Source organism: Solea solea, chromosome 7, assembly GCF_958295425.1.
Source record: "Solea solea chromosome 7, fSolSol10.1, whole genome shotgun sequence".
Taxonomy (NCBI): Eukaryota; Metazoa; Chordata; class Actinopteri; order Pleuronectiformes; family Soleidae; genus Solea; species Solea solea.
In genome coordinates, this window is record NC_081140.1 from 13,832,997 (window position 1) to 13,847,586 (window position 14,590).

At 41.9% G+C, this 14,590-nt stretch overlaps 2 protein-coding genes across 2 annotated transcripts in view; both read right to left on the bottom strand.

Moving 5' to 3' along the window:
- gucy1a2 (guanylate cyclase 1, soluble, alpha 2) overlaps positions 1-7,462 on the bottom strand; it is a 33,789-nt gene extending 26,327 nt beyond the window's left edge. The window contains exon 1 of the mRNA XM_058634714.1: positions 6,198-7,462. Coding sequence (XP_058490697.1) covers positions 6,198-6,518 — 321 coding nt within the window. The 5' untranslated portion in view covers positions 6,519-7,462. The remainder of the gene's footprint in view (positions 1-6,197) is intronic.
- Positions 7,463-12,093: 4,631 nt separating this feature from the next.
- Positions 12,094-14,590, bottom strand: part of cwf19l2 (CWF19 like cell cycle control factor 2) — a 17,934-nt gene continuing 15,437 nt past the window's right edge. Inside the window, exons 14-19 of the mRNA XM_058634715.1 lie at positions 13,783-13,995; positions 13,396-13,512; positions 13,131-13,286; positions 12,945-13,025; positions 12,703-12,804; positions 12,094-12,549 (exon numbers count right to left, since the gene is read on the bottom strand). Coding sequence (XP_058490698.1) covers positions 12,409-12,549; positions 12,703-12,804; positions 12,945-13,025; positions 13,131-13,286; positions 13,396-13,512; positions 13,783-13,995 — 810 coding nt within the window. The 3' untranslated portion in view covers positions 12,094-12,408. The remainder of the gene's footprint in view (positions 12,550-12,702; positions 12,805-12,944; positions 13,026-13,130; positions 13,287-13,395; positions 13,513-13,782; positions 13,996-14,590) is intronic.

A 14,590-nucleotide genomic window follows, 5' to 3' on the forward strand; every position in this document is an offset into this window, starting at 1 on the left:
AATGTGATTATATGTGATGTGGCTCAAATGCCAGACTATAGTGACAGTACAAGAACATGGTGTGCCAGCTGGAGAGGTCACTCTGAGGCCTCTGCCCATCCTGGACCGATACTGGAGCAAGCTGTGTGTGTGTGTGTGTGTGTGTGTGTGTGCGCGTGCGTCTTATACTATATATATATATATATATATATATATATATATATACACACACATATATATATATATATATATATATATATACATATATATATGTATATATAATATTTTCTGTTTAAGCTCCAGTGAATCACACATCAGCTTAGCAGCAAAGATGGATACAAGATACAGAGCAAGAGGACCACATTCTGACTATTTGTGAGAGAAATCATGCTCGTCACTAGAGCGACTGATTATTTGATAATGAAAACAATCATAGGAACACATTAAAAAACCGTTTGTATCGTTTAGTTCTCATCTTTGCATTCCATTTTTTAATCTATGAGCTTGACTTATTTACCACAAATCAAACAGCGATTGTAGATTGACAGGGAAATTGCAATCAGACGTGAACAGCACTTGCGTGTGCACACACGCGATAACACAAACAGTGCTTTCCCATAGCAGCCCCCTCTAACGATGTCCTTGATTCAGCCACTCATTTACCACGGGACAGTCACACGTCACATGTCAATGTGCGCACACATTGTTCCAACAACATGGCCAAGCACGCAGGCCCAGACTGTTATCAGCCACACGCATATATGCAAACACACCGCACACATGCATCATCATTAGCCGGCATTGTTACAATTGCTGGCATGTTTACTGTACACACAACTTCATACCCCCTCAAACACATTAATCTCACTCAGTCACACAGTCGTGTCGTGCCTGGATGGTAGGATTTGGTTATTTGGTAGCAGAGCGATCGAGAATAAGCCGTGAGAACACGCAACGCGACAGAGCCATGTTATATTGAATGGCATTAGCTGAGTAATGTGTTTAAACAATATCTTGTAATCACAGTGAGTTTCCTTCATCTTCATCCAAATCACTATCCCTCACTCTGATAACTAACTCTGCATTGATTTCTCTCCATATAAGGATGACTTAGGCTTTAACTGTAGATGAGTGTGTGAACAATTTACACACACACACACACACAGTACAGTGTACTCACTTCCTTTCCTTTATTTCTATTGCCAAATTTCAATACAGTTAGCAGTGGTGGTCTGTGATCCCAAAGCAGTTGGTACTGATGCTTCAGCACAGTTGGAAATCAGCCACCACTATTACAGCAAATGGAACCTCATACACAAGATGAGACGCCACCAAGATGAACCTCAGCATGAGACGTATCAGGCCTCTCAGTCAGAGCGCAGGCAAAGCGATAACGTACGTACAAGGAAAATAATTATTTTTCTTTTTGTAATAATGAGACGATGAAGCACTGTGCTGTCAAGCCGAGTGCAGGATTGCTGTGCAGTTCACACTGCAGGAGTGACGGAGACACAAACACCCATGATGCTCTGCCCATTGCTCGATTTGCTGACTTCGGGGAGGCCGCTGAACTTTTCTGTTGAGTGTGTTTTTGTGAGCATTGCCTTGTTACTACCTGCAAGGAGGCAGCTTTCCACCATCTTAGTCTGTTTGACTCTGGGCAGCAGAACTCAAAAAGTAAAGGACAGATTTGCAATTGTTAACCTTGCAAAAAAAAGGGGGGAAGGGTACAAACACTGTGGGAAACTGAGGCTGAATGTGTGTATAAAACCATGTGTTAACTTGATATCGCTCACAATTAATGTGCAGACTCAATTTGAACTGAGGATTTGTCATGTTTTTCCTTTTGCGTGCAAAATACAGTAAGAATCTCTGATTTGTGAGCTGTTTCTCTATTTGAGTATTTTTTAAATGCACGACCGACTGGTTTCTTCGACTGTCACTCGGGAGCTTAGTTTCTTTAATTATCTGAAATTGTATCGCTATAATTAACTTTGTCGATGAGTGTGAAACTTTTTCATTATTGTGGTATTGTTACCGCATATGAAAAGAAGGTGTTAATCAGATATGCAATGACACACTACACGGAGAACAATACTTTTGGAATGACAGAGGTGAAAATAAAACAAACGTACAGCCCACCCTACCCTACTAACACTAAACAATGGTTACAAACGACCAAAGACCACAGCTATAAATGTTTAAGCACACTTGTATCACACCTTTCACATTTGTGCCCATCACTCAAAGCCTTTTGATCAGTATTATGGGTCACTAAGCTAATGACCACAGTCCATGTAGCTCAGAGAGGGAGAGAAATGTGTGTGTGTGTGTTCTAGGCCAGTGTGGTCAGGGTGAAGACAACACAAAGAGTAGGCACTGTTCTCTCTGTCACGGTCCACTGCAATCAACAGCACGCAACCGCTATGTGTGTGTGTGTGTGTGTGTGTGTGTGTATTCCTGTTTACGTGTGTGTGTATATATGTGTGCTTTGGCTAATTTGCTTCTGTATCTTCCTGCTAATTGCAGCAATGATTGTTTCTGGATTTTTTTATGAAACCACCACTATTAACAGACATTTACCCTTGTGGACATCGATCGTTCCCTTGTGATCAAAGCACATAATGACTCTTACATGTTTAAACCTGTATTTTCAAGGCTCGATTTATGACCAGCTGGTGCCTGTAATTGTACTTACAGGTAAACAAACAGAAGTGCAGCTGACTTAACAAGCCCTCGCCAATATACAACGTTAGAATATTTTAGCTGTTCAATGTCATTAAAATGCAAGTTTGTGCCTGGGTAGTAAAAAGACTGATGGACACTACTTTGCTCTATGAACTTCTACAGTATGTCACATCTATTGCTCCCAGGAGCAGGAGCACGATGGCTGAGCTGTTACATGTTTGAATAAAATAATTTGCATCTTGTATTCTACTAAGAAAACACAGCAGTGCTCTTAGAACAGGGGTACCCAACCTTTGTTATGCAAAGAGCCATTGTATGTTCCCTCTGAGGCCGAAAAACCCATTTGACCCCTAAAATTAAGATAATATCACATAAAAGTTTTTTATACAGATGTACTACATACAAAATAATGATAGTTTGTTGCATTAAGAACTACAAAAAGAAAACTTTTCATTGCTGTTTTCGGCCAACCTTTTATAAAGTGAAAAAAAAAATACTTTCAAATACACAGACTTATGTAAACCTAGACCTTCCATTGTTTGTGGAAATTAATGAAATTAAAAGTAACCCATTTTGAAATAAATAAAGCAATATTTGGATTTTATGTAGTTCATGCTCAAGAAAACCTGCCCGGCGCACAGTGAATATGTGGATCCAAAGAAGGACAGGAAAGGTTTTGTCGAGTTTAGGTTGGTTTTCAATATCACATTTGACATAGAAATTGGATGAGATGCCCAAAATATTAATAATGGGTTTTTTTTGTGTTTTAATACAAAGCTATAAGGAGCCACTGCAGAAGGGCTGAAGAGTTTTGTTTGATCTATCATGAATCCCTCATCTTATTTGTCTCCTTGCTCCTGCCAACATGGCGAAGTTTTAAGTGTTTAGTGTTTAGTAAAAGGAAAAAAATCATGCCTGATTGTGATTGGCTAATGCACCTGTCAGTCAAGCAATCTGTACCACAAAAGATTCTTCTCTTGGTATCTCAACAATGTTGATTATCACTGAATAAAAAGCCACACAAACATTACACCTCCATCTCTGGACCTCAAGTCAAGTTGTCCGGTTGCCTGTCTTAATCGGACTATGGCCTTAGTCGGACTACGGCCTTAGCTCGATTAAACTGAGCATATATTTAGTTGGTCTGTTTGTTTGTTTTTTGTTGTTTCTTTTCTCTCGAGCCTTTGTGGGTGGGATGGGGTGAGTTATTAATACATTGTATCTTTGTTTTTCTTTGTTTCATAAATTGAAAATCTATAAATAAAGTACTAAAAAAAAAAAATTACTGTGGGGGAAACAGATATCTCTTTGTAAATGTGGGAAATGTTCTTTGGCAGGCTATTGGACCACACTACCAACAGTTTATCATAAATCATAAAGAAACAGTATTTTCTTTTCTTTTAACAGTGTTTTTGAAGTCTTGTAATTGGCTAATTGGCATTCATCTTAATGCCACTAGAATCTGCTTTATTGTGATTGCAGCATGAATCTCTCGACATCGTCAACATCTGTCCACCTGTCTGTACTTCTCTGTATATTTTAGTGTAGCAGCAGAAGCCACATTACAGGAGATGCTATCAAAGCCTAACTATGCCACAGCAAATGTCCTAATCTTATACCATCTATCACAATCGTGCTCAGTTCTAATAGCAACTTTATTACATTAGAGCCTGAGACATAGAAAGAAGAAAAACACAAACACAGTAACAGGTTCATCCGCTACACTCTTCACATCATATACACAGACAAGGCAAAGGCATGGGTATATCTCTCTATTCCTCACAGCAACATGTTTATTATATAATCTGTCAGATGATTCAGGCTATTAGTGGCGAAAGATGAAAGAAGCATTTTTTGGTGGACAGCACAGCACACGTCATATCATGATATTAAAAAATAGACTGTATAACTGTGGTGGAATAGTTTGAATCCAGACTTTTCCCATGGCAATGACAAGTGTGTTCTATTGAAGCCCTATTGTTGTGGTCGCAGCAGATTTTTGGATGAATGAGGAACAGTTATTTGGAGAAAAAAAATACCAAATACAAATCTAAGAGGCTCTAATGTGTAGAACATGATATAATTAATAATTTCACAATTTGGCAACACTGACAAAGACGCTTTAGTGTATGAGAGAGTCGTTCATAATGGTTATAGCAGTACAACTTTTTGAAGACAGCCTCCACCGATCGACCATAACATTAAAGGCAATTATCTGTTTGTTTGTGGTGATCTGTTTATATATTACCCAAAAATATTTTTCAATTCCAAAATAATGTGTTGTTCCTTGTCCACAAACACTATTATCCAACCACATCAACTCTACTTGTATTCAAAGTCATCTCTGTAAAAGAAAAGACACCTTTGTATCCCTGTAAGCAAGCGAGGTTATGTAAAATGGACATTTGCATCTTATTTAATTTTTTTGCAGTCAGTTATGCTACCGCCCGAACATCAATGTTTCCCCAACCTTAAACACAGGGACATATATTTTAAATACAAACACTGTGGCTCATAACAATATAAATGATGACAAGAGCAAATTTGTGCGAAATATATTTCCCGATCATTTTTACAGCCAGGTATGTCAGACCAAATATTCTTTAAAGTTAGTAAACCAGTCATTTCCAAGAAACATATCCATTTTATGTACAATATGTGTTATTTGAAATATCTTAAAGGTCGAGTGTTTAATATTTAGCCTGATTTCTTGGCAGACATTGAATATACCACCATTAATATGTCTGAATAAGAGCATAATTACTTCACTTTAAAATGTGTTTTCATATACAGAGCAAAGGAGTAATCCTAGTATATGCTAGTTAAAAGGCCACCATAGTTTCCTGATGCACTTGGGAAAACGAGGGGTGAGCAGAGAGCTTCACATTCTGCCACATGTTAAATAAAAGTTTATGGGTTAAGGTTAGAATTAGGTTTATGTCAGGGTTCAGACATGGAGCTGTGATGGTTAAGATTAGGGTAAGGAGTGAGGGAATGCATACGGTTAATACACGTGTGTGCGCACATGCTTCCATTTGTTACCTCTTTATGACCTTTTTTGGCATCAACACTGATGTTGCCAGGACGAGTAGTCCTTATAGGGACCAACACCTGGTCCTAACTAGGCAAAACCTAATATAAACCTAAGATTTAATTTTCGGTTAAATTAAGATTAAATTTGAGCATTAAATGGTTATTGTTAAGGTAGGGGATAATAAATGAAAGTCAATGTGATGTCCCAAGAAGAATAACTGTGTGTGTGTGTGTGTGTCTTAAATTTTGGCTGGTCCACACAACTTTAACAGGCTTTTTGAGGATTGAGACCTGGTTTTAGGGGTTAGGGTTAGAATTAGGTTAAGGTTTAGGAATTTAGTTGTGATGGTTAAGGTTGGGGTAAGGGGGTGAGTGAATGTATTATGTCTATGAGTGTCCACACAAAGAATGTAAAAGCCAGCATGTGTGTATGTGTGCGTAGCCATAACATTAAAACATATGTCTGGTTTTATGTTAAAGGTACAGTTAAGGCCTACCGTGGGTGAGGTCAGTCGCTTCAGGCTCTCTCCCAGTGAGTCCAGGTTCACTCGTCTCCTCCTGGTGACCCTCTTGTGAGGTCCAGCGGGTCCTTGCTGCTGCTCACCCGCCGGGCACACCGACCTCTCGGCGAGGCTGCGGCCGTTCCACAGCACCGCTCTGTGGGAAGACGTTAAGGAGGCGAAGGGGCAGCCTCGGCTCTCCTCCGCCGGCTCCAAACCGCCGTCCCCTCCGTCTCCCCCGGGGCTTTCGAGCCCGCAGTCGGAGCCCACTGAGCTGCTGAAGGACTCGGAGGAGATCTTGCGCGACGACGAGGACATGGCGATGGTGGTGGTGGTGGTGAGGAGGAGGAGGAGGAGGAGGTTGGTGAGGATGACAGTGGCAGTGTTGAGGACGATGATGATGATGCTCCAGCCGGTTTCGTACCACGTCCACCTCTACGCCGGGGAGTCATCAGAATTTGGGGTGAGAGGGTTGGATGGGTGAGGAGGGGGTGAGTGTGTCTGCGTAATTATGTATGCATGTTGTTTGCAGGTGCGGGCGCGTAAAGAGGATGTGCAGGTCAGGTGTGCCTGTGATTATGTGTGCGTAAAGGAAATGCGACTGTCTCCGTGTGAGTCTCTATGAGGGGGAGAGGGCGGGTGGGTGTGGGGGGGTCGACCGAAAACTAGAGCACTAACGACACGCAAACATTTATGTAAGGGTGGGAGGAGGAGGAGGTGGTGGTGGTGGTGGTGAAGAGGGGATGTCACCCTGTTTCCCCCCTCCAAAAAAAAACCAAAACAAGTCAAGGCTGCAGCTCCTTTCCTTCCCCGCACAGAGGATGCTTTTAATGAATAGACCTGAAAACTGCATCAAATGTTGCTGGTCACGCGCGGTAATTCCGACACATGTTTCCTCTCGCGCGGAGCGTGAATTTTTAGCATCCGAGGGACGTGGCGGGGCGCACGTCTTCGTAACCCCACCTCTGCACGAGAGAAATGCCCCAAAAGCAAGGCAGATGCGTCTGCGCGCGTCTCCGTCTCCTCCTGTGTCCCTTCTCCACGTCCACGTCTTCTGCGACACCAGCGCTTCTGCTCTCTGTGAGTGTGTGTGTGTGTGTGTGTGTGTGTGAAGTCCTCTCCTGGCTCACCGTTCAGCCATAATCTCTATCGCTGTCTTTAACAGACACACACCTGTGGTCCCCCTCCTACGCTGGCCCTCGGCTTTTTGTCGCCTTGTGGTCGTGGCCCAAAGTGTGATGCTGGGCAGAGAGGTGGCTCGACTAAAGATCAGAGCGCGGGATGGGAGAGAGAGAGAGAGAGAGAGAGAGACCAGCCAACAGCAGCGCTCACCGTTGATGAAAGCAGCAGTGTGCCGGCGCGCGCGTACATGTGCGCAACGGCGCGCTGTGCTGCTCGACTGAAAAATTAAAAAAAGGTTGGTTGGTGGGTGAGATAGATAGATAGATAGATAGAGACCTGAGAATAACAAAAAAGAGAGGTCACAGGATGCTGTGTGTTAAGATTGATTTTAAATTAAAAAGTCACATATAGCACATGTCATAAAGATTTGATTCATTGGCCAATCTCACCATCTTATCCAGAATTTCTCTTCCAGTTCTTTTTGGTCACATAAAAGTTGTCTTTCTTTCTAGTGGTGAAGCCATGGAACAATAGTACCCAATATGGGTATTGATCCAAAATCACTGGATCACTGGATCAGCACAAATGTGTTGATCTGTATCTAGTATCTGTAATGTCCATACTCAAGATTGTAATATCAATATCTGACAATGCTATAGTACACTGAGCTATAGTGATTCTTCTTCTTTATTCTTCGTTTGTGATACAGTAGTGTCATCTTGGTTGGCAACACACTTAATTAACCACTTCCATAAGAGGCCTATTTTTTCTGCCTCCTGTCCACACATACACATACTCCAAATTATCTTCACAATTGCAGGGTCTGTATGTAAAATACTGGTTTAAAAAAAAAAGATAATACATGTGAGATTATTACAGAATTGTGTTTCTGTGTAAATTAATCTGGAACACTGTAAAAAAAAAACACACACATTAGAGTGAAAATCACCTTTGAATCATAGGTTAGTAGCCCATTTCATCTAGGTATTAGTAAAGTAATATCTGATGAGTAACCGTGCAAAAGTGGATGCTAAAAAAGTGAACCTGAGCAGTTTTGCAGATGTTTTAATAAATGTGAACCGGGCAACATCTGACAGTAATCACACTATAGTCATGGCAAATAGGCCAAAGATGCGGCCATGTGCCAAGTGTGTTCAACATGGGCTTACAAGGACAAATATGGCGTCACAGGCAGCTAATGGAGCTGGCAGCAGCGGTACAACAGTGGTACATGCTTGTTGCCTCCCATCACAGAGCAGGATGATGCTACATGTGTCTGGCACTAATCACAGATATGACCTTGACCTCAATTGGCAGCGCATGTCTGTTCATTAAAGCCCCCAAAGGGACAAGCGCTGGAACAGACAAGATGCATCATTCAAAGTGTGCGTAGCGTGCACACATGCACATTGTGTAATTTCCTGGAGGTGCCGACTAATTCATTTGACTTTGTGGAGCAGCCTGACCCCAACACAGCACACTGCCCAGAGTTCTACTCCTTCTCTCACTCAAACACACCCCACACACTCTCTCTTTCTCTCCCACATAGCCTGTGCGCACACACACACACACACACACACGCACGCACACACGCACGCACGCACGCACGCACGCACGCACGCACGCACGCACGCACGCACGCACGCACGCACACACACACACACACACACACACACACACACACACACACACACACACACACACACACACTGTAGTCTCCATCTCTTTTTCCCTTATCTGGCTGCTTGCTCTTAGCAATCTGTCTGCTATCCATCAGTAATAATGTGGGCATTTAATAAAACCAACACTACATTGGAATGAATACTGTTGCAGTAGATAGAAGATAAGGCCAACAGCTGAGGGAGTGCCTGGAGCTGGCAGGCTGCTATCAGGAAATTAGAGTAGATCGTAAAGTGTATTCCCAGGTGTATCTCACAACATCTTAGTGATATAGTGTAAAATGAAATGAACTGATGGAACCTATATGCAGAGGGAACCTGTCTGTCTTACATGTAGTTCATGTCACTCCCCACCAACGTCCACACAAAAAAAAACAGTGATTTACACAACAGCCGATTTACAGTATATATAGATAGATATATAGGGAGGTAGATATAGATAGGTAGGGATATGTATGATAGTTAGTGGTAGGTAGGTAGATATAGATATAGATTGGCAGGGGTAGGTAGGTAGGTATTATTGCATGTACAGCCAAGATGAAGAAGACATTCTAAACCAGTAGTGCACTTTAATCCAGACACACCATTATTTCAGAGTAAGTTTTAAAACATCTGAGAGGAAATAACAAGCATGTTTTCCAGACAGATTTACGGTGTCATTTCAGGTACAACCCTGATATATATGACCAGTCTAAAAGGCTGGAACATGCACAGGAGCACATAGAGATTTCCAATAAATTAAATAAAGGCTGGCAAAAAGGGACAAACCCATATATAGACAAAAAAAAATAAAACTCAGGCGCGGTAAAAAATCACATCCACACTGAGCAGCGGCGATGCCATCAAAACCTGAAATATGTGTAGTTGTGGAATGTAGTAAGATAAACAGAGGTTCAGTACCGTGACACACACCGGCGAGTCAACAACAGGAGCCTAAGAGATAAGCAGACACTCGTGAGGAAAAATTCAAGTTATATATTCATCGATGTGGCTGCACCTCTGCACACACACACACACACAATTGCTGGGCAATATAGTCACTGTGTCTATACTTGATGATGTACAATTTTATCTTTGTGAAAAATAGATATCTCCTGCTGGTGCAGCATGTCTGCAGTAGAGAATGTGGCCAAATTAGAAAACGTAGAGAACCTGAGTGTGTGAATGAATGAAACAAAGCTACAGGGGATGAAACAGCACGGTGAGAGAGGATGCAACACAACACTAGTGTGTGTTTGTATGTGTGTCAAGAGTCAGAGTCGCAGTCTCAGTCATAAATCTGCCGCCAGCCAATCTAATTGGCTATAACCATATATCACTCCATGCTTCTCTGCTGCTATTAACCATGAACCTGGGCCTCCTGTGTCACTTGCACAACATAAATAACCGACTGTACATTCCCGAGGGATGGTTTCTTAAAAACAAGAGTAGTAAATTGCATGTTGCGTGTTAACCTGAAAGCCATGTTACAGATGCGGTCAAATTTCCTGGAGTCATATCATCATGATGTGACCTTACATTACGTTTAGATGCATTGTGATTGCAGGATGTTTTTCTTTTTTGGCAGCTACACGATACACACTGACCAGCAGCAGACATCATGGTGACCATGGTTTGATCTTTACAAGTGTTAGCAAAGAGATGATGGAGTCATCATAATAATCCTCAGGGGAGGGCATGTAGCGATAATGGTTGAATGGTCTGAGGATCCTTGGGTGCATTACTGACAATGTGTCCCGAAATAGGCATATTATCTACCAAATTGGTCACAAAATTCAAGTAATTCTGAAACTAACAGATGTTCAAATGTGCATAACATAACATGAAATGAGCATGTACTCTATATGTATTTTATTAATATTTGGTGGCATAATTGTGAACAAGTGCTGAAACTCTTTAACAGCCTTCTCTATTTATTCAAATTAAAATGACAGCAATGCACGACACATAAATGATTACTCTCCATGTCCCTGTGTGCGTAAAACAAGTGCACACACTGAAGTGGGATGATTTCAGGTAAAGTCATTTGTTTATTCCGTCAACTAACTGTTGACCATTTATATTTGAATGACACTTCATTACTCAACTCAAACTTTGTAGTTTCCAAGAATCAAGTTAAGAGAAACACTGCTATAAATGTGGTTTTAAACATGTGAACATATCGGTATGTATAGACATTAATTGTGGTTTATTTATTACTTAAATGATAACCCAGAAGTTAATACAATTGTACTCTAAGGGAAAAATGACAATCATAGACGCAGATCATCTTACGTTTACAACCAATGTACTGACTGTCTCGATCAGTGGGATTTATTCCTATGAGTGGCGCAGATACTCTCTCAGCATTCTCTGTAAGAGGGACCGATTCATTCACTGTCTCTGTTGATGGCAGACCATGCAAGAGTGATTCACCCTGGAGCTTTTCCCCGTGTGACCACATAAACAGTGCAATACAAGCCTAATCGAAATCTGCGTCTTTTGTGATTCGCACAGAATCGGCACTAACCAGATGAACTCATGCACCACGTGGTGTCTGAGATGAAACCTGGACACACAAGGTGGGCCTCTGAAGTGATGAGCTAATCAAACAGCCAAAAGCATCGCTGGGGAAAAAAATGATGAGGTCACACGCCAGGGCAAGGAAGCTGATTGCTCATGAGAGGAGTGCATGCGTGTCAGGTCAGGTGCGAGGGCTGCGATTCTGTGACAGGTGCGGATGTGTGCACGTGGGAAACCTCTAGAAATTAAGTGACAGCTTCAAATGATCATGAGGTTAAAGAGCGAAAATGAAATCCCCGGACTGGAGCAGTGGGGGTGAGAGATGCAGGAAAAAAAGTGGTATGGCAACAATATATTCTCTCTCTCTCACCTACAGTATGTGCAAAATCATCTTGAAAGGAAACCCTGTTGACGTTTGTGCCTTGCAGATATACTTTTTGATCAGTACACGTCAATTAGTCAGCTATTTGTGTTTGATATGTCACTTTTCTTTGTTGTTACAAGGTTTACTGGCGTTTACACGAGCCAGTAATGTATACCTTTTATAGCAACCGGTTTCTGAAAAAAGGCAAAACTTGATGTACTTCAAGGATTTGAACATAATTAAGTGTTTATTTTTTTGTTCAAGTTTTTCATTAACGCATGATGCAGGAATAAGAAGGGCTTTTCACTGTAAAAGCATTGTGGCTAGAAATTATTCCCGGCTTTACTGACAAAGAAACAAATAAGAATTAATATAAAAAAAGGACAATTTGTTTTATTTATGTAAAATGTCTTCATAATAATAACTTTCTAAATTTTACGACAGTGTGAAAGTGTCTGCGCCACATTAACTAAATGTGACAGTGACAAACTGGCTCTTCCCTACTTATAAACACATGCTTGGCCGTCAGAGATGTGTCCAGTTAGCCTCCAGTCTTGGTACAGTCAAACGGTTTCCACCACTGTGCAAACTGCAACACCTTTTTCCTCTGGTCGTCAAAATTCTCTCTGATCAACTTCCTCCAGCGCCGTGGCTCCAGATCCATCATGCCACCAACCACTTCCTGTGAAGGCAAGATAAAAATGTTATAACAGAAAAATACTATCGCGTGAAAAGTGGCCTTACCGTCGTGTATTTTAGGAACTTCTTTGAACAAATTATTGCAATTTCTACGACATGATGGACGAGGCACAAAAGCCTCCATACACACACTGACCTTGCCAAAGTAATGGGGGAACTTTTGCTCATTTTCAATGACATGAGCGAACCCTCCCTGGAGTCCAAAGTCTACAGCAAAGTAGGGCAGACCGCGAGGAACCTAGGAAGGAAACAGAAAAGTGAGGAAAGGATAATAAAATGATACATATATACATATATATATATATATATATGTATATGTATGTAAAAAATAAATAATAAATAATAGAAGAAAGGAAGGGGTTTGAGACAATAACATACAGAATGTCGGACGTCTTTCGTAGAGAGGTCAACAACCTTCTTGTTCATGGCCCATTCCTCATCACACTCCATAATAGCTTTCTGGAGACACACAGGAAACAGCTGTAGGACTACACTTGACATGATATTTCACTCATCCCTGCAATAAGGGCCTCTTTGCAGTGGAGAGACAAAACTGATACAGACCTTAAAGTATATAGGAGCCATATCACCCAACTCCCGGGGCAGCGGGACACACTCTAGGACCATGTGTTGTCTTCTGCGTGGGTTCATGTGTGTTTCCATGAACACACAGTCCAGCTCCTGGGACTCAAACATGCGGACCAAAGTACGCCGGAATAGCTGAGGACAGCGGGAGAGTGACATTTCAGTCATTGTCATTGAATTTGGTTCTAGAGTCATTGTTACTGTAGGCTGGACAGAGTGGACATGGAAAACACGAGTGGCTGACCTGCATTTCTGACCAAACATCCTCATCCAGTCCGGTGGCAGAGCAGTGATGCTGGAGAGGACAGATGAGACAGTGTCCCTCTGTCATTGACACTCCTGCAGGAAGGCTCAGGTACACCTGGACACAACAGCACAAATACAAACTGTACATATCACAGACATTGGAAATCATCTTTTTACAGCTCACTTTTCTGACCAATATTTCAATTCATGAGTGTAAAAATGTAAAACAATCTCTTATTACAGCTTCAGAAATGTTATGGTTTTGAACAGAATGCATTTGGGACTTCTGAAAAGGCTAAAAGCTGTGGGAAATAATGAATCAGTTAAGTGCTGAATGAAGCTTCCTCGCCTCGTCACAAAACAGACTACACCCCCGATGCCTTACCTTGCTTCCTATTGCCACTATGAGGTGCTTCTGAAGCTCTTGACTGGTGAAGCAGTAATGACATTTCTCCAGAGAGGAAGCCAGCCTCCTACTCTCTCCGATGGCTCGGTTCCTCATCCTCTCCTCCTCCATCCCCTCACCCTCCCGCTGTGCTGCACTTGACACAAACATGTCATCCAGTGTGTAGTTGTCGCCGTCTGTCTTCCCCATCATCTGGGAGAGTCGAGTGGAGGAGCACAAGTGGCGGTGATGAGACCGCGGGCACGCCAGACGAATTGACGAGGAAACGTGCAAGCGGAGACGTATATGTAGGGAAGAAGAGAGGATAAGAGAGACGGTGAGCAAAGTTTGACAGGCGTTTGGTGCCTTATTTGGCCAGAACGCAAGTCATTTGTGGGACATTCAAGCAAACTAAGAAAACGTAGAAAAATAAAATATTCTAAACAATTTTCAATCGCATAAAAACTACAATAGTGAGACACCAACTGTTATTTAACAAACTCACTGATTGGTTTATGTAGGTGCTGATGCAATAATACTGTCTGTGCCACTTCATGTGTGTGTATGTGTGTGTGTGTAATATGCCTGGACTGCACTGTATGTAGGTTGGTCTCCATGTGTTAACAATGTGAAGCAGGACAGAGTATTGACTCTGGTGTTTCTACGTCTGACGTTCATCACCATGGCGACCAGGCAACAGGTTGGAATCTGTGTGTATGTCAAAGAGCGAGAGAGGTAAGCATGGCTGGTGTGTGTGTGTGAGAGAGAGAATCTCCCTGTGTACAAGAAAGTGTGTGTGTGCGCGAGA